Below are 21,433 nucleotides of genomic sequence, written 5' to 3' on the forward strand. Positions count from 1 at the left end.
AACAGAAGTGAATAAGCTGGGCGAGGGGAATCTTCTTTCTCCATAGATCTGGAATTTCATGTGAGCCCTTGTCAACAGACCTGTGTGGCACCTTTAAGACTAAGCAGTTCAGGTTGCGATCCTGTACATAATTAGAGAGTAATAGCCACAGAATTCAGCGTGACTTATTTCTGAGTGACGTACAGATTGTTTGGCATTTACCCACACTAACAAGTTGTGACAGCAATTCCAAGCCAATGTAAGACAGGTGTTAAGCATTTCGACAACTGCAGTGTCTGCTGTTTCTTTGCAAAGGAGGAAGACAGGGTGAGAACAGGAACAGGTAGAGGCCACACAACTTTTCTCCAATAAGAGAAGCTACTATGACAGCAGGGACCTTTTCTGAACCAACACAAAGAAAAACCACACCCTTTTCAGTTTGCGTAGATGCTAAGTATGTGCAGAACCACAGTGCTTCAGTGAGCAGCAGCTCACTTATAGGCTTCATTTGTGTTGACGTCCTTGCCCACTTGCTGATGCCCTGGGGGTGGAGATACTAAGACTCATCCTACATTAGAATAGATCAAGGGCCATCAAAGTAAGTTGATTGCTCTTAACTTAGAATTGCCTGGAAGAGCATGGTCTATGGTTTTAGAGGCACGCTTAGCTCACTTAACCTTGGGATCCTTTGCTAAAAGACTCAGGGCAGATAAAATAAAGTACTTTTCACACAGTGCATAGTTAACCTATGAAACTCATTCCCACAGGAGGCAGTGATGGCCACCAACTTGAATGGCTTTAAAATAAATTCACGGAGGAGAGAGCTATTAATGGCTGATAGCTGTGATGGGTATGCTGTGCCTCCACAACTTTAGGCAGCAATGCTTCTGAATATCAGTTGCTGGGAATCCAAGGAGGGCAGAATGTTATTGTACTCAAATCCTGCTTGCTGATTTCCCACAGGCATCTGGTTGGCCATTGTGAGAATAGGATGCTGGACTCAATGGGCTATTGGTCTGATCCAGAAGGCTCTTTTTATGTTCTTATTAGCTCTGACTTGGCATGAAGGAGAAATATGATTCAGTTCCCCTTTTAATTCTCACTCTCTCAGACAAATATGTGAACTGAAACCCAGCCATCCTTTGAAATTTACACTTCTCTGAAATTTGCAATGCATTTCTTCAGCCAAGTAATGTGTACAAAACTGCATATATTAGTGAAAATGATTCAAAAATCCATTATATTTGAGGAAATTGCTCTGCATATGCTCTGTATATTTCACAAAATAAAATGCAAAACTACACTGGAATAAATTCACAATAAAACGCTGATGAATTTTCATGAGGTTGTTTTTTTTAAAAAAAAATTCTTCAAATTTAGCCACTCCAATGTAACTGCACGAAGCACACTTCCTGCGATTAACACATGTTGGGGGCTTTTATGTTCAGTGATAAGTGATACAAAAACAAGGGTAATTTGTTATGGTGGCGTCATTTTTAAGTAAATAAAAACCACATCATTTTAACTCCTTTTTATCACTCACCATCTCAAGTATGTAGTGTGAGCTACTTCCTTTAGTGATTCTTTGTCTTCACTTTTCCACTGACCCATGGGCTTTCTTAGCAAAGAGAGAAAGAGAGAAACATGTCAGTCTGTTAGAATGAGTAGTTTTCTTAAATACTATTAAGGCACACACACACACACACACACACACACACACACTTCCCAAACCTATGTAATCTGTGCTCACTGAGTGTTTTAGTAGATAATTTCATACAAAATGTAGAGTCCAAAATATACTTGCAAGTAAAGGGGAAGTTTGATGATGTTTTTTTCACTGAGGAAAAAAAAGACAACTCATAACCCATCAAGCTGAACGCAGGCCACCCAGCCATGGATTGTGGTTTACCAGGAGCTTGACAGGCCCCTGCATTTCAAGTCCCAGATGAGTGGCAACAACAGGAGATGTACTGAGCCCACTGGGGCTGCTATACATGGTTGGTAACCTGCATGCAGTTTGGGGTATCACAGATTGTTTAGACCTGCTCTTGGTGAACCTTTTTTCTTTCTTTCAGAATCATAGCTGTCTTGGTCACTGTGAATGAGGAGCCCAGGAGTTTAATGAAAGAATGTTAGCATCCTTTGATAAGTGAAAATCACTATCCAGCTTTTGTAAAGCAAGATGCATGAAAAGTTTGGGAAAGGGACAGCATCCAAGTACTTGGAGAGATCAGGGATATGATTTTGATCCAAGTTTATAGTTTGTATTCAGAGAGGAAAAGGAGAGAAAAGTTAGTTATTTGGGTATGTGGGTGTTTGGGTGCATGTGTTATGCTTTCTTTTGAGAAAATGAAGGATTGTTGGTTGTGCAATCTGCTTATAGCTGCCCAGAGTGGCTGGGGAAACTCAGCCGGATGGGCGGGGTATAAATAAATAAATTTATTATTATTATTATTATTGGAGTATCTCTGCCTACACTGAAATCCTCCTTACATACTTGTAATAACACTAAATATTTAAAAATGTATTGTAAATCTCTCATCCAGAGGTAGGAATGGATACACCCGTCAATTTCATTTTCTCTCAGTTACTCATTCTTCCAGTTTTTAGTTCACCACTGTTCTGCACTGTTTTTGTTGTTGTTGTTGTTGTTTTCCGCCGAAGTGAAAACTCATAAAGCTTTTTTAATTTAAAAAGTGCATTGCAAAATTCAGAGAAATGCAAGTTCTGAAAGAGAGCATGTTTTGGATTGTGTATTGGTTCTCGTTAAAATGCAGACCAAACCAAATTGATCCTATATCCCAGTCCAGGGGAAAGTAATGGTGCGATCTTATGCACATTTGCTGAAAAGCAACTATCCACTGTGTTTATTTCACTTGCTGAAAGTAAAATCTATTGGAAGTGTTTGTAGCTAAATATTGTTCTACTAACAATGGAGTTATCAGCATTTATTTATATAATCTTTCTCCCACTTTTCAGGCAGAAAAGAAAGAAAGCATCCTGAAGTGGCTTTATGTGACATCAAACAAAAATTCAATACAGTGCTGATGGTACATCAAGGGTATATAACCTAAGGCCCTCCAGAAATTATTGGAGGCCAATTCCCATCAGCCCCAGTCTGCATGTCCTATGGTCAGGAATGGTGGTACTGGCAGTGCAACAGCATCTGGAGAGCAGCATATTAGCCACTCCTGCTGTAAATAAATGGAAATGAGGGACAGGCCCTGTCCTTAGGATTATTATTTTTTAAAGGATAGATACAACATAGGCTACAGGAGAGGAGAGGTAGAGGAGGTGGTTCAGCTTGTGCCAGAATGAAATGCTGGTTTGTAAATAGGGACATAAGAAAAAATGGAATTGCTTCTCGTGTTAATGCAATGCTCCCAGATGCAAACCTCCTTCCCCTCAAATATACATACTAATGCACATTATCAGGGTAAATGCATTGCAGAGAGAGAGAGAGAGAGGGAGGGAGGGAGGGAGGGGGTGGGAGACACTAAATAATTATTATTATTTCCCCAGCCACTCTGGGCGGCTTCCAACAAAATATTAAAATACAATAGTCCTTCAGAAATTAAAAGCTTCGCCAAACAGGGCTGCCTTCAGATGTCTTCTAAAAGTCTGGTAGTTGTTTTTTCCTTTGACATCAGGTGCGAGGGTGTTCCACAGGGCGGGCACCACTACTGAGAAGGCCCTCTGCCTAGTTCCCTGTAACTTGGCTTCTCGCAGCGAGGGAACCACCAGAAGGTCCTCGGCGCTGGACCTCAGTGTCCGGGCAGAACGATGGGGGTGGAAACGCTCCTGGGTATACTGGGTTGAGGCTGTTTAGGGATTTAAAGGTCAGCACCAACACTTTGAATTGTGCTTGGAAATATAGTAAACATTTCTAAAATGTACAAACGTACTAAAATGCTGATGAATTTACACAAGGCCTTTAAAAGAAAAAGAAAACTTACAAACTGATGCAGAAATTTCAAAAACAGAGAGAAACAAAAAGTGAAAGTTTTCTTTATCTCTCCTTAATTGGCTGTTGGATCAAAGTTCTTAGTTGTGGGGAGGGGGACAGAAAGAGAAGCAAGCTTCTCAGGCTGATAGCTGGGATCAGTGTGGTCATCTTCTTCCCATGGTATTCTACCTGAGATGGTGGAGGTGCAGGCCCCTCAGAGGTCCTTTGTCCTCTAGACACTGGCAAAAGTCAGCAAGTCTTTGAGCTCACTTGTGCAGTCTTATGGCAACTGGCAAAGCATGTAGGATAAGAAGTAAAAAAATATTTTTTTTTAAAAAAACACATTTATACACTACTTTATTGTGAAAGCAAACAAACCTCAAAGAAGATTACAAAAAGATAAAACAATCAAAATTTTGATAAGAAAAATTAGCTACAGTAATTTCAAACGTTCAAAAAGCTAAAATAGCAATAAACAGCAGGGGGGAAATAAACCAGATGAAAACTTGCATTAACTTTCTAAACATCTGAGTAAGCTTGTCCAAATAAAAACGTTTTTAGCAGGCAGCAAAAAGAGTACAGAGAAGTCACCTGCTTGATATCAGTAAGCAGGGCATTCCAAAGTGTAGATCCTGCCATGCTATAATATCAGGTTCTTACAAATGTGGAACCGGTATTATGTGGCACCTGTAACAGTACCAGCAAAGCAAAAACTCTGATTCCCACCACTGCATGGCAAGAAGCATGGAATTATCTGTTGCTCACCAACAAATCTTTAATTCCATCGACAAAGTTTAGCCAAGGGTTTTGTTTCTCTGTAAGCAATGCAAAGCTGGTATTTACCCCAACAAGAGGGCAGGGAAGCGGACTGCTTTGGACGTGAAACACAAAAATACAGCTCTTTCTTGGAGAGCTTAGCCTACTTTTTAGATCCTTGCAGCAAGCAAAGGTAACAAGTAACAGGGGGGATGGCTTGAATAAAGAGTAAAGAGAGTTACTGTAATAAGCTCATGTAATTACCGGGAGATGGCATTCAGGTAGCTCCATTAAGGGAACTACCTGAATACATTTAAAGTCCTGTGTTTGTACACATTAAATTAACAGGCTTCATTCAGGAGCGCTGCTGTGAACAAGGACCAGCCATCTGAAAGAGGACAAGCTCTTTTTCTCTCTCTCTCTTTGTGTGTTTACGTGGGTTCTGGAATGCAGATCCTACAATGAGGGCAAATAGACCCCCTGTTCAAATTCTCAAGAAACAACTGCATCGCGTAAGTGGTGCTGTTGCCAGTGTAACCAAATACCTGCAGCGGCGAATATAACGCTCAAAAAGGAATCAGGTTAAAGAACAGACAGAGCAGCATGAAGCCAAAGGCAAACAGGAGCGTTGTTCGAAGACTGTGGAAAGTAAATGCACGGAAGAGTTGGGAAGGGAGGGGAATATATATATTGTTTCTTTGTTGGTGTCAGTGAGAAGATGGAGCAATCCAGTAATAACAAAAAAGAGGAAAGAAACTGGGAGAAGACTGCATTGTGCATCTGAGTTATAGCTAAGGGATTTTGAAATCCCATACCAAAGATATTCAAGGAAGAAGACAATCATTATCCAAAGCAAAACTAGGCAAGGGCAGAGCCTGCCCCCCTCAGATACAATCTCAGCCTCTCTCCCTGCTTCACCTTTCACAAATCTATCCATCCCAGGTGCAAGGAACCTGTGCTCCTTTACATGTTGCTGGACTACAACTCCCATCAGCTGCGGCCAGCATGGTCAATGGTTAGAGATAATGGGAGTTGCAGTTCAGTAACATATGGAATCACACAGGTTCTCCATCTTGCACTTTGGCTAGAGCGAGAAGGAAAATTAATAATGCTAGGATACTAACAGTGCTGTGCTATACATTTCTATGCAGAAATAAGTCTTGTTGTTTTCAATAGAGCTTACTACCTGACAGTTTTACAGACTTAGGATACTGAATATTCCACAACATCTGAAGTTCCATGCTTATGCAGATCTTCAACAGAGTTATGAATATTCCTAAAACTGTGAATATTTTGTTAGTATCTATCTATTTATTTATCTATCATCTATCTATCATCTATCTATCTATCTATCCATCCTGTTGTTGTTTTAAAAAAGAGATATAAAACCATCACAAATAAATCTTCAATCTGTTTAGAGATTTTTTATATTTTAGAAAATCAAGTTAGTGGTATATATACATACTTGATAAGAAAAGAAAAGAAATGCTAGGTTTTTGTGATTTTGCATGTGAACACCTTGGTCTCCACTTTTCCAATTTCACACAACTTACATTTTGCATCACTTTATATTTTGCATTTATTTAGGATTGCCTTAGCATACATCAAATTGACAGGCTTAATTCAAGATCATTCATCTTGCAATGAATTAAGAGCTATTCACCTGAATGAGGGTGATAGCTTTGGAGCCTTTGGTCCTCTGTGTGTGTGTGTGTGTGTGTGTGTGTGTGTGTGTGTGTGTGTGTGTGTCCATTCTAAGTATTGCTTTTATTAAAGGAAAAGCTAAACTGCCCCCAAAATGATGAAAGGACCAAAGATAAACTGAATAAGGAATAAAAGCCATTTATTGGAATTTTGAAGATTGATCTTTTCTTCTTCTTTTACTTCTTTGCTATACACCAAGTTTGCCCAGCAACTAACAAATGGATAATTGACTTCCTTTTCCAACAGTCAGTCTGAGTGTTGTTTCGGTCCTGACTTCATTCAAACAGAGCTTTCAAACAAAAATTTAAATTGTTTGCCTACGGTAATGTAATTTATTTCAATAAGATCAATGCTGCCGTGTTTGAAATGTAACAACAAATGTCTGTGAATCGACCTAAACCCATCTTAATGAATTGCTGGGGTCGGAGGGCTTATCTATTGCTTGTAATCACAAATGATCAACAAGGCAGCAATGAATGCAGAATGAAATTAAGAGCGGATTGCTCCTTAAGAAGGGACCATTTGTAAAAGGAGTCCTCAGCATATTCTGATGAGGATAAACCTTCACGTAACTCTGAAATCATTTCAACTGGAAGTTGTGATGTAAATCAATGCACTAGTGAGACGAAGAAGTTCCTAATTTGGCCAGACATGCTGTGGTTTGAAAATTCATTTTAAGAGGAATTTGAGGTGATTTTATATCCTTTTATTAAAAGGCTTTGGTTGCAGAAGGTACCCCAAGTTCAATTCTTATCAAGGCAGGGCTGGGGATGTTTCCTGCCTGAAACCATGGCATTGTCACTGTAGACCATGGGTAGAGAAAATCAGACCTGGGAACTGAATGTTGTTCTACAGGCTTCTCTATATGGTTCTTGAGACTCTCTGTAGGCCGTGCACCTGCCCAAGTCCACCCCTCACTGGACCTCCTTCACAGTCTACTCCAGTGCTTTTTGCCCAGCTGGGGTGTGTACTTGAGCTGTAATTGCTGGGTAAAAGAAGGAGGCAGAAGTGTGTGTGTGCATGTGTGTTTGTAGAGAAATCTCTCTGTGTGGCTAGAATGTAGCTGACTGTTCAAAGGTAAGAACTGCAGTCTAGTAACTTTAGCCTCTGGCTCCTCCCACTAGCATCATGCTGTCCTGAAAGGTTCACCATACTGGAATACAACCCTTGAGCTACAAGAGGGTTATGCTACCTTCCTAGTGTAGACAAAACTGAGTAAGATGAACCAACAGCATGATTCAGCTTAAAGCAGGTCCCTCTATTCCTAGGCTGTTTTGCATGTTAAACTGTTATTTATTAACTTTATTAATATTTACTAAAGATCTGTTGCAGTCTTTTCTTTTCATAGTGAGGTAACTGAATTTGCAGAAGAGTTTCAATGAAGTTAATAACTTCTTTGAATCCATTGCCTACCAATTTACTTTGACCCACAGGTATGATAGTGCAACGTTTGGAATTTATGCCAGAAATATCAATGCAACTAAGTGCATTATATATGATCATATGCATTGTCTTAACTGCAGAAAATCAATGAGATGATGTCTATAAGAACACTTCATCATATTTCATTCTTTGCTTTTACCCCAAGCATATTAAATGTGGATGTAAGAAAGCACTGTTGATTTCAAGCGAAGCAACACATAATGTGCAAAATGGCGGGGGTGGGTGGTTAGTCACATTTAATTGACATTGGATTTAATGTGGCTTGCAGAATAATTTTATCTATGGTTAGTAGGATGGAAGTCACATGAGCCTCAATGGGATTTTCGCCTATATTTTAGGATTGCAGTTCATCCACCACCACCTAACCACAGAAGGCAGACCCACCCAGAAGAGGGCCTTTAAAGACCTCAAAGAATACTCAGCTTCACATTTACAACTGCAGCCGTTAGAACATCCTGATCCTATGCTTTATAGTTTTAGTCTAATTCCATGAATCATACCCCAAAACACAATGGGAGACAGTATTGATCTTCCTATTTTTATTAAAAAAGTGGCTAGGGAAACCCAGCCAGGTGGGCAGACAACAACAAGAATAACAACAACAACAACAACAACAACAACAACTTGCAAGATACGTTCTTACAGGCCTACACCAGTCTACAAGCTAGTATACCATATTCTCATCTGATTACAGTACCCAAGTAGTCTTCAAGGGCATATGACATGGTGAAAGGATCTGAGAATCTAAGACAAGGGGAGAGAACCATGTCAGCCTGAAGGATGCATTCCCTTCTAAACAACCTTCTGAGGGCCACATGCCAGTGGTTTCTAGGGCCAGAGGCAAAAGTGGGCAGAACAACAAATGCAAATCTTACCTTTGTAGAATTGGCTAGTTTATACACACTCACAAACCCTTCTGTATTATTATATGGCATTTTCCAATCAGGCAAAAACTTTTAGGGTGTGAAGGAGGGCCTGCAAAGGGTGTGGCCTGGGGAAAAAACAGAGAACCAAGTAGAGAGAGATGGGTGGCCACATTTAGCTCCCAGTCTTCAGTTTTCCCAATCTAAGGAATATTCCCTTAGGAGGAGTTATAGAACCCCCTTTCAGATGCCATTAGGAGTGCTATTCCCAGGTACGGTCAGCTCACTTAGTGCAGTCTACTAATATATCTCATCCAAAGTAGAGAGAATACAGAATTCACACACACTAAGTGATTTCTGCCAAATGGGTTTCTTGGCACTGATGCAAGGAAGCATCTACCTAATGTCAGGTTACGTTCTTAAGCATCTATTGAAATATGTCTTATGTCTCAATTCAGCCTAAAATAACACAGGAATCAAGTTAGGCTTAATGTGAAATCCATTTAAAACATGAATGTTGTTTCTTTTCCCTGTTGTGGTTGATGCCACTTTTGTGCCTGGCAGTACCAGCTTTTCCCACAGAGCTATTCTGAGATTGGATTCAATTGTGGCTAATGAATCTTGATGCATTAGCGATGGCTCAATGGGAACTTAATTGGACACTTCTGAGTTGAGAGAAATGAGTCTAAATCTCCTGTCAAATGTAGATTTTCCTTCTCCCTTTAAAAATAAGCACCTGAAGGAACACAGTGCTTGCAAAAATGTCAGAAGATCAGCAGTTCTGGTCAGCTAATTCCTGTTCCCTTCCTCCTGTTTGAAGTGCAACAGCAGAGATTATTTAGTGTGCAATGCAAAGGTTAATTCTGTTGATGTTAAAGTTAGCTATTCAAGAGGGGGACAGGCAGAGGCTGATTTAGGGCAGCATGATGTAGTTAATCGAGCAGAACGGAAGGTGAGAGGCAGGGGGCATTGAATTTTGGCCTTGCACAGGGTGCCATTGGAATTTGAAAGACCAAAGTCCACCACTGGGGAAAGGTAGAGGTGTCACTTAGCAGCCAGAAAGGATAGCATGATCTTCACTGAGGTAGAGCATTTCCTGATGAGTCCCCTACCCCCATATGTTTGGATGACTGCCTCCCTGCTATGTATAAGGTGTGAAGCTTTTTAAAACAACAAACTCTATCTTTTGTATGGAGCTAGAAACTTCAGATTGTGGGGAAACACAGAGATGGACACCTGTTGATCTGCTAATGTAGATGTGTGAGGAACACATAAGAGCGGATTATACTTTCATGCAATAAAGAAAGCTCTTGCTCCCTAATTTTTGTTATGAGGGGCAACACACATTACTAGCTAGTTTCTTGCTAACTTGATTTTCCTTTTAATTTTTCAGGAATCTCTGAAGGCAACAAAGCCTAGACTTCTTTCTGCCATCAAGGCAATTCCTATTTATGTTTACTGTGCTCTAGACTCATGACAGAGCTGTAAGTAAATCTTCTTTGCCGCATGATGAATCGGATGACTATGATCTGGAAGAAAGCAAAATAATTGTTTCATTGTTGGTGCTGATTTGCTTAACGTGTGGAATGATGCCAGAAAGACTAACAGAAATGTTTATGGATACGTGGGCTCCATTAGTAATATTATGGATTACTGCATTCCCATCTATGTACATGGCTCCAATGAATCATTCTCACGTATTACCGAGTGGATCCAGCAGAGGACTAAATGAGCTAAGTGAAGAACAAAGAGTGTTGAACCGTTCCAAGAGGGGCTGGGTATGGAATCAAATGTTTGTCCTGGAGGAGTTTTCTGGACCAGAACCTATATTAGTTGGCCGGGTAAGTCAATATTCATATAACTTCAAGAAGACTGATGGCAAATGTTCATTTCTTTGGATTCTACCATCAAACTGGCTACCTAATCCAATGATCTATGAATAACTTGACATGATACTGCTGGATTAGCATATTATCTGGCATCTGACAAGCTTTCTGTATTTAGTAAGGGCTATGTTCATTGTATAATAGTGGCAATGTAATCATTATCATTGTTATTAGTTGTTGTTGCAATACTACATGAGGGCAAGGGGCTGAAAGTGCATGATTTGGCCTTGTTGTCATGGGCAAGATTACAGTGAATGTTGCCCACTCTCCATAAGTACTGCTATCATATGCATATATCTATATTGAGCAATCAGCAGCACAGCACCCAGAAAACAGAAGGTGCACTGGGTCAGTCCCAGCTTGCAGGATGATGAGGTAACCTGCTTCAGGTGTCATCAGCAGGGATGTTCAGCATAGATGAAAAGAGGAATGGGTTTCTGAAGGGTTTGGCAAGGTTTTAGAAGTATTGTCCCTAGCCAGAGCAGATGGGGGAGGAATTTGGGTTCCACACAATATACTGGGCTGATGATGAAAGTAAAGCTACTACCCTCAGAGGGATTGAACTAAAGTAGAGTATTGGTGCAGGTACAGAGGAGAGTCATGTTGATTCTGAGCCAGGATCGGAGCTGAGAGATCAAATGGATTAAGGCAGGGAACTGGGTAAGAAAGGTCCAAATGTAAAAGGAGGTATCTTCTGGTAATATTAAGTGGTAGTACAATCCCTCCACCCATGCGAAATAGATTTCAGTGTCAGAATAGCAATTTAATTCTGCCTGTAATAATATAAATCTTCTGTTTTCATTGCTAATGATATGGAAACAGATTGTAACGTTCCCATGGAATCCAAGGACAAAATGAAAAAGAGTAAAATTAATAAAGAGTTAGGGAGAACACTATTGTCAATCACAATATGGAGAAACTACCAACTACTTAAGTTATCAGAAAGCCTTAGTAACCACAACAGAAACAGTCTGATCAGTGTAAACATTAGGTCTTGCATCTTTATGTGCCAAAAAGTCAGGTAGCTACCGACCGGTGAGCTTGACATTGATATCAGGGAAGATCCTAGGACAGATAATTCAACAGTTGGACTGTAAACATTTAGAAAAGGATGCTGTGATTACTAAGACACAGCATGGGTCTTTCAAAAATAAGTCATTCTAGACCGATCTGATTTCTTTTTTTGGATGGAATTAAAACTTGGTGGATCAGGGAAATGCTGTGGACATAGTGTATCTTGATTTCAGAAAGGCTTCTGACAAAGTCCCCCATGATATTCTCGCAAGGAATCTGGTAAAATGTGGGTTGAATGAGGTAACTGTTAGATGGATTTGTAGCTGGTTGACTGACCGAACCCAAAGAGTACTCAATAATGGTTCCTCGTCATCAATAATGGTTCCTCGTCATCCTGGAAAAAAAGGTGGGGTGCTGCAGGGTTCTGTCCTGGGCCTGTTGTTGTTCAATATCTTTATAAGTAGATGAAGGAATTGAGGGGATGCTCATCAAATCTGCAGATGACACCAAATTGGGAGAGGTAGCTAATGCTGCAGAAGACAGAATCAGAATTCAAAATGACCTTAACTGATTGGAGAACTGGGCACAAGCTAACAAAATGAATTTCAATAGGGACAAATGTAAGGTTCTGCACTTAGGCAGGAAGAACCAGATGCACAAATATAGGATGGGGGACACCTGGTTAACTAGCAGTACATGTGAAAAGGATCTAGGGGTCTTGTTGGACCACAAGCTCAGCATGAGTCACCAGTGTGGTGCAGCAGCAAAAAAGGCTCATATTATTCTAGGCTGCATCAACAGAAGTATAGTGTCCAGATCACAGTACTAATAGTACCACTCTATTCTGCCTTAGTCAGACCACACTTGGGATACTGTGTCCAATTCTGGGCACCACAATTTAAGAAGGATGTTGACAAGCTGGAATGTGTGCAGAGGAGGGCAAACCAAGATGATCAAGGGTTTGGAAACTAAGCCTTATTAGGAGTGCTTGATGGAGTTGGGTATGTTTAGCCTGGAAAAGAGGAGATATGATAGCCATCTTCAAATATCTTAAGGGCTGTCACATGGAGGAGGGAACATGTCTGTTTTCTTCTGCTCTGGAGGGTAGGACTCGAACCAATGGCTTCAAGTTGCAAGAAAGGAATTTCCGACTAAACATTTGGAAAAACTTTCTGACAGTAAGGGCTGTTCAGCAGTGGAACAGACTCCCATTAGAGGTGGTGGACTCTCCTTTCTTAGAGGTTTTTAAACAGAGGTTGGATGACCATCTGTCATGTATGCTTTAGCTGAGATTCCTGCATTGTAGGGGATTGGACTAGATGACCCTTGGGGTCCATTCCAACTCTAAGATTCTATGATTCTAAGTCACTTCCACCACATCTAAACTGGGTCATATAGCAGAGATAAAGAAAAAAGGGACCAGCAATGTGCCGTTGTGTTGTCTGATATAATTAGTGTCAGGGCTTTATTTGCACTAGCAAATAAAACACGCATTCACACATTTGGTAATTTAGGGACAGAGTGAGAAACATTTTGTGAAAAGCCATTTTTACCTGGGAGACTATCCATCCATTTGCTGTCATAGTTCTTTTTTTCTGATGCTGTTTGGGTATCATTATTTTAATTCCATTTACTACTTCTTTCCTGTATTTGCAATATAGTTGATCTCAGCTAACTGGAGGTGGGACGGCTCACAAGCTATGTAGCTAGTCATATTAATCTATGTGATGATGGACCAGCTGAAATTAGGGACAAACAGGACCTTGTTGGGTCATACGGGTGGTTCCAGCCAGTTGGGGAAGCCATAGTGAGTGTGGCAACATCCCTGTTTTGAGACAAGCAGTGATCTCCTCCAAAGCCAAACCCTATGCCAAGCCCAGACTGTAGTGGAATCTAAATGTAAAAAGGTAAAGGTACCCCTGACTGTTAGGTCCACGAACATATCTGGGGTTGCTCACTCATCTCTCTCTATAGGCCGAGGGAGATGGCGTTTGTCCACAGACAGCTTCTGGGTCAAAAAACAGTGTGCAAATGCTTTTTAAAAAAATGCATTGAATTTGATATAGTTGCCATGTAGTGTCACAATAGTATATTGCACTTTACAACACATTCAAAATGTTTTGTTTGCAGCTTTATAGCTGAATCCTCTGTCATAAGACAGCAGAACTCTGATGTTGCTTCATCAACAGTTAGCCTTAGGAGTTTTTCACACTTACCATTTATAGTAGCATAGCTGCTGGGATTTTTTCCTGATTTTTTTGACATGCTGCCACATCATGATGTCATTATTCTATAGTAACAAGCTCAAAGCTACAAAAACCCCCAACATTTGTAAAAGATCTCAGTATTGGATCCTCAATATTGTCATTTCTGTGACATGGATACAAGCATAATCCTGTTTTCTATGTGGAGTGGTTTGGGGTTGGTGGGCATGGTTTGGGAGATGTCTGTTTTGGGCCCCTTCCTTCTGATAGATATGCACTGTCAGTTTATGAGCTCAGTTCAGAGGAGAGATATGGCCGGTAGAAATGATGGTACAGAGTCAAGGTACTGTCCATCACAGCAATCATTAGCTGCGGTCGAAATTTCATCACAATGACCAGGTTCACCACAGCTCAGATAAGACATATACGGCAGGTTTTCTTCTTAACTCCTACAGTCCCACAAGATTAGAATTCCAGAATAATTGGCAATAAATAAAAAAAGCGATGCAAGGGCTATCCCCATGTGCATGTGGATAATTCTGAAATTTACTGGCTGGAGGAACATGTGGGTATTTAAGGGTTGTGACTACAGCCACAGGACTTTTCTCAATTTGGGCACAGCACACTATTAGTGTGGAAAACTAACTCACTTTCTAATAACAGTGACATATGACTGAAGGTGCACTCAGTCAGCTACAAATTCACTCACAAAAAGTCAAATCAAACAGCAACTATACAACTATGAATGGTTGTGCAGAAAGGCCCTTAGACTGAGCCTTATATAGAAGCAGCAGCTCCGTTTGAATTGTAAGCTGTTCCTTTACTGTAGCCTCTTCAGTTAAAGGGGCCCAACCTGCAGTCTGAAAGAGCATGAGCGACTCTGGTTGTACTTGAACTTCTGTGATGCTGAGTTCAGGAGGGCCTACTCCTAAACAAACAATTAAAGCCTAAGTATGCTTGCCTTGGTGCTGTGCTATGACTTTTGTGGAATAATTGTTGCCTGCAGTCAGCAATGCACAATTGCAAGTATACTTAAAAAACAACAACCAAGCATTGAGGGCAAGCTGCTTTGCAGAAATATAATATGCAGTGTTTGCCATTCCTAAAAACTGAAACTGCTCTGAAAGATAATAAGGCTCTGTCACGGCCGTAAGATCACTAATGCCTATCTGCCAGCTCTAAAAGTAGTAATTAAAAGAAAAACATGTTACTAAATACTTCTGATTCTAGTTTGTTGCCTTGATACCATACACATTTTGTTTAGCAGGATATTTGGCAGTACTGTTTGTGACATACGCATACATACTTGAGTGCAAACTGTATTGAATTTAATGGCACTTACTTCTGAGTAAGCATGCATATATTTATCCTGTAAAATATTAGGCCACTAAAAACAGCAGCTGATGAATTTGGCAAGTCATCCCAGAAGACAAAATAACTCAGTATGGCCTCTATCGTAGTCATGGGTTCCTGATATTATGGGCAGTGGCGAAGGAACCCTCTCTGGCACCCGGGGTGGGACGCTGAGGGGTGAGGCGAACCGCCCAGTGATGCACGCACTACGTCTGTATGGACTGCGCATGTGCAGCATCCCACATGGAGTGCGCATGCACGGCAACCGTACGCACTCCGTACGGGATGCCGCACATGCACACTCCTTATGGGATGCCACTCTCACGCTGCGGCCATACGGGCTGCCGTGTGAGCGGCATCCTGTCCAGAGTGCTAATGTGCGGCAGCCTGTACAGTCACCGTGTGAGAGGCAGCCCATATGGACGGTGCACGAGAACAGCAGCCCATACTGACTGTGCGTGCCCTCGGCCGCTTTACAGCTGGGGGGAGGCAGGAGCCATCTTGTCCCCCCTCCCGAGTGGCACCCAGGGTGCCCCGCCCCTCCACCCCCCACTTCGTACACCCCTGATTATGGGTGTACAAATTATTTAAATTGGAACTTTCAAATGGATCTCTAATGCAAGGCACAATTTTCCAAACAGAACAAAACCACACAAATGTCAAGAAACTATTATAGTAGTGGTAGCTTGCAATAGCAGGTGTGTATTTATAGAATGACCTCACTGTGGCTGCCATACAAAATAACATCATAGGCATCCTGTCGTACTTTGTGGTCTAATGTCATAAGCAAAGAGCAAAATGAAACTGCACCTATCTGACTTTCCTTAGCTCATTATATTATTTTAAATGCTTTTATTTTTGTTAATTGCAAGACTCCTCCCGTACATCTTTATTTTCTGTGTTCACCAAGAGAATTAGAAGTGTTAGCCACTATCCTGACAGGATTTTGAGGACCTCTGGTAAGTTCACTTGCCTTCATGCCAACTCTTTTAAAAGGCTTTATCGAGATGTACATACTTTCCCCCTCCCCAGAGTTTTATCAATGCACAATGGTGCATCTGTAACGGGTGGAAATTAAAGGGAAGAATCCAAAGCTGTGTCAGATATGCACTTTGCCCAATACAATATTTAGGGGAAGAAGCAGAACAATAGAAGTATTATAATGCAGCATTTCCTCTTGGAAACAAGAAGGTGTAATTTGTAAAACCATAATCTGTGAGGAAAGTGATATGAGGGCCGTTTCAGAAGAACTGCTGCACAAGGCTTCTGAGAGACAAATGCCCCTTCCTCGTCCTCGTCCTCGTCCTCCTCCTCCTCTTCTTCTTCTTCTTCCACTTGTAGCCCATTTTCATTCCCAGGGCTTCTGGGTACCACACACATGCTGACTATACTACAAAATAGCCAAGGTGGTGCTCTCAAGGTGCTATTGGACTATAACTCCCACAATCCCTGATCACTGGCCAATTCAGCTGAGGTGACAAGAGCTGTAAACCAACAACATCTGAAATGCACTATGTTGACCATCTGTGTTCTAGTGTCTGAGAGAGAGGAAAGAAGAGAGCAGATATATAATTTTCCAGGTGATCTTTATTATGAAAGACAATCTATGAACCCATGCTTTCTGGTCCTATTTTGGGGGGTAATCAGAATTTGAAGGAAAATCATGGGACTGTATCAGATCCTATTTGTGTATTTTATTTAAAATATTAAATGCACCACTTCGGCAGAGCTTCCATGTTACCCCAAAACACAAGATAAAATGGATACATCTGTTGTTTTTATCCCTCCCTCACCCCCTGTATTTACTAATGCATTTGAATAATGGCAGAAATTAAAATGAGACGGAATGCTTTAACAATGACATAATGCAAAGTAGCTTGTGATTTAATGTGGTGAATGAAAGCTTGCTGACTTATCCCCAATCCTCATCTTATCCTGATCTAGGATTACCCCTGCTCATGCTGCCTACTTATCATTTGTATATATTAATTAATTTACATAGATGCACATACCATGTTGCCGATTGACGAGCATTGAAGCTGAGTTCATTTAAAGATATAGCTGCAACACATGCATCAAGGAAAGTAAAATGAAGAATAAGTAAATGACATCCAGCCTGCCTAGTTTTGAAGATTCCCCCTTATGCACATGCATCAAGAATTTGTGGGAAGAGCCCACTATCATTAAATCATCTTAATGATTTAATGAAACACTCAACCAGCATCCTGTCAATTTTATAATGGGTGGGGGGATTTTCCCTCCATTTGTTTACGGGAGCTGGTAAAAAAAAAATCTGCTTCCTATCAGTGGCATGCAAGTGTTTTTAGCAACATGCTCTGCAGGTCTTAAAAAACCCCCCACTTTCTGCTACACAATATTCCCAAATGGATTTAAACGAGGAAAAAGCGTATCTCCATCAAGCACTTAAACTGACAAAGAAAGCAGATTTTGAGTTACGGCAGCCAGCCACTCATGTCTTGACTTCATCCTGTTACTGCAGGGCTATCAGAAGGATGTGTGATCTTATGCACCATCTGTGTGCCGGTTTCTTTGGTACAACTAGAGGCGAGAGGAATGGAGAGAGAAAATTCAGCGAGCTTTTATTCACTACCATGTTAAATCACGAGCTACTATGCATGATGGCCTCATTAAAGCAGTCTGTCTCCCCTTTAATTTCCCCCATTATTCAAATGCATTAGTAAATACAAAAAGGGAAGAAAGAGGGAACATAAAACCAAACAGACATGCCCATTTTTCTGGAAGTATTTTGAAAAGCGCTTGTTTCCCAGTGTTACTGCATCTTTTTTTAAAAAAAGAAAAAATGCTGGGACGTCTTTTTAGTTTTAGCACTCTGCAGAACAGATGGAAGAAAATAAAACTTCCTTCAGAGGAAGGGGGTGCTGGATCTGTTCCCAAACGGATAATTTCATTGTACTTATTGTCTGTGGTTTTATAAAATTTGCTAGGGGTTTGTGTGTGTGTGTGTGTGTGTGTGTGTGAGAGAGAGAGAGAGAGAGAGAGAGAGAGAGAGAGAGAGAGAACTATATGAGAAGAATGTGTGAAATTTCTTGAGGGGGAAAATTTGAGGTTTTACTGAGTGCAGGTTCTTCTCTAAGTGTTTTTCATAATATATTGTTATTTTTATTATTTACACTGGCATATTCAGCAAAATAGAACTACAAAATACCCATGCACAAAGAAACAGAAGAAAAAAAGTAAGATACTTAATTTTAACTGCAAATAAATCTATAGCTATATAAAATACATATATCTGAATTGATTTGGATCGTGTGAGATTGTAATATCTTATAACTTTGTAAAACCACCTTTTGCTTGAGGAAGTAACAAATTGTCCCTGTGGAATTCAATAAATGTATTCCAATATGCTTTTAAAAAGCACATTTTTTATTCTTAGAAAGTATGCCAGTTTTGCAATTAAAGCCAAGTCCCCATTCCCCTCCGCCTTTCTCCATGCTGCTACTATTGGTATTTTTTAATCCCTATTTCTTAGAATATAATAATCTTGTAACTATTATCATCCAGGAAGTTAATTTCTTATGCTCTTGTCTTGCAACCTTGTCCATATAATTTATGAGAGAGAAAACATTGAGTCTAAATGAATTTTATCACCATATATGATAATAACCCTGCTGCCGCTCCCAGCTATGTCCATAGGCTTGCTTTCAGGTGCTATTTGTTTGCTTCATACATTTATATCACTGTTTTCTTCCATCTATGGAAACTGTAGGTGGCAGATGCAGGATTCTCCCATCCAGGTTTCAGCAAGGTTTCAAACCATATCCTGGGGTTATCAAGACTTCTGCTTCTCTGTGAATTTGGGCTAGTGATTTCCATGTCCCTACTTTATTATGGGTGGGGCTTTGTTATGGTGTGATCCCACCACTTTTCTGAGGACATTTATCAGAAGAGGAGTTGGGGTGAGGTTTCATTACTTCTTCATCTTGTAGTGATTTTTGTTAGCCTTGATATTTGGACCACTTCTGTATGATGGGCATTGTGGGCACTGTTCTACAGTGATTCCAATAGCATTTATGGGGTCAGGTTCAGAGAACAATATTGGGAGAGTGTCTCTCAGCCCCTTGGCACTTGCGTTATGTTGTGACACAGGTTGCTATATTATCCTAAATGCTATTGAACATCTGTATGAAGTGGTTGGGAGTTTTAGGGATGAGTCTCACCAGTATGATGATGTCAACTATCTCTATTTCTGAGTCACATGAAACTGTGTGAGTTCTGGACCTTTGCCTGGATGCACTGGTGGGCTGGATGAGGACCAATAAAACTGAGTTTAAATCCTGGAAATGTAGAAGCACTGTATATGAACAGTTCCTGTTTCTGTGAGATAGGTAGGATGTTATTGGACTCCAGATACAATCATCCTTATCCATTCGTCATGCTGGGTGGGTGGGTGGGAGTTGTAGTCCAACAACATCTGGAGGGCCATTCGTTCCTCATATCTTCACCAAACTGTTGTCCTTCTTTCTCAAGACCTGGCGTGTACGGGGTCTACCCAAATGCAGCCTGCCAGCTGTACGTAACCTATCAGAGTGTCAATAACTTCCCTCTCCTGCTCCACATTTGTCTAGACAACGCTAGAGAGATTGTCAGGTGCCCAGTAGATTACACACTACATGGATGGCAAGGCTGCTTGCACATGGTTGAAAGCAAATGATTTATAAACTAAACATTCATTAAAAAGCGTCTTCTAACCTGCAATCCTATTTTTTAAAAATCATTTTTGACTTGTGCTATACGTATACATTAAAAAACAACAACAGCTATTGGTCTTTGCAAACTGGAGAACTGAATATGAGGATATAAACACACACAGCTCCATATTTACACATAAAATAAAGGTGAAGACAACACACACTAAACCCATTTTGCATTCAGTTTCTACTGTTTATTTTAAACCCTCTGTCAGCTATCTGAAAGGCATTGCCTCCTAAGAAGAGTATAATGCACTTAATTGGCTGCTGAGGGCATTCAGCTGCACCTTGCAGGAGGCATTTAACATCTCATAATCCTTTATCCCTATAAACAAATTATGTCAAACATGGAACCCATTGGAATTGACACCAGATGCAGCTTTCAAACACCATTTCCTTAAACAAAACACAAAAGAAGAATGTGGGGTTTTGTTTTGTTTTTAGGTATGGATGCCTCAAAGCAGGCATTTGTAAATAATGAAGGGACAGAAACTGTTTCATTGTGGCTACCCATACTTCTTATATAACTGTGTAGCTATTCTATTATTTATGTCATAGCTTTGTTATCACACACATAGAAAATCACACACTAGATTAGTCTGCCGGGGAAAATATGATAATTTAACAAAGAATGGCTTCTTAGCATGGTCAATCAGCATGTCATGTAAGCCCTATTTAGTTGTTCAGTGTCCATGGGTACTCAACATGAGAAGAAGCATGTGGGAACACGCAAAGCTAGCCGCACTTCATCAGTGAAGAGGTGCATACTAGGCGCAAGCCCCAGTCAATGTGTTATTGGTTCATTCTGAAAGGGACAACATTCTTTGTGTCTACATAGAGAAAAGAACTCTGATTGGCTAGGATTACCCTGATTGCCCAGGGTGTGTATATTTAAATGGCTCCCTTTATACAGAGCTGATCATACATGGCCTGGGAGATAATGGGTGGCCTTCGACTAAGTTTTACTCAGAGTAGACACATTGGAATTAAGGAACATGTCTAAGTTAGGCCCATTAAGTGGGTCTACTCTGAGCAAAACTTGAATGCCGTTCATTGCCACCAGGGATGGTCCAGTGTGTTTCCATGGAACCCTTCACAGTTTAAGTAATAAATGCACGAATGGTGCTAGAGTTACCTCCTAGAAATCATTTCTATGGATTGTTCATATTTCAGGGGCTTTATGCAGTTTCTGTTCTTAGGAACTTCATCCTTCTTCTGCCTTTTTCGTAGCTGCCAGAAGACATAAAACAGACCTTAGCAATGTTATGCAGCATACCCCACCCCTTTCCCCTACACATTGCCCATTCATTTACACAAGTAAGCAGCCCAGAGCCTTGCAGACACACTTGCACTCTTACTTCTTTGATTTGTAGTGGAAAAAACATGGTTGAATTTCTGAGGAGTGTGCAAGGATGAGAGCCAAACACACAAATGGCTAGCGACATGCAAGTGCGTCCATAATCCAGCTATGTATGGTTCAGTTCACATTTTAGAACTGAATCTCCCTCCTTCTCTTTCTGGTACATAAAACTATTCATGTGGTCAGTCACCAACA

The 21,433-nt window shown here is 40.6% G+C and overlaps 1 protein-coding gene across 1 annotated transcript in view; it reads left to right on the plus strand.

Annotated features, from left to right (window-relative positions):
• CDH8 (cadherin 8) overlaps positions 1-21,433 on the plus strand; it is a 231,688-nt gene that overhangs the window by 3,907 nt on the left and 206,348 nt on the right. The window contains exon 2 of the mRNA XM_083625807.1: positions 10,085-10,532. Coding sequence (XP_083481933.1) covers positions 10,278-10,532 — 255 coding nt within the window. The 5' untranslated portion in view covers positions 10,085-10,277. The remainder of the gene's footprint in view (positions 1-10,084; positions 10,533-21,433) is intronic.

The sequence above is a fragment of the Podarcis filfolensis genome, assembly GCF_964270895.1.
Source record: "Podarcis filfolensis genome assembly, chromosome: 8".
Taxonomy (NCBI): domain Eukaryota; kingdom Metazoa; phylum Chordata; class Lepidosauria; order Squamata; family Lacertidae; genus Podarcis; species Podarcis filfolensis.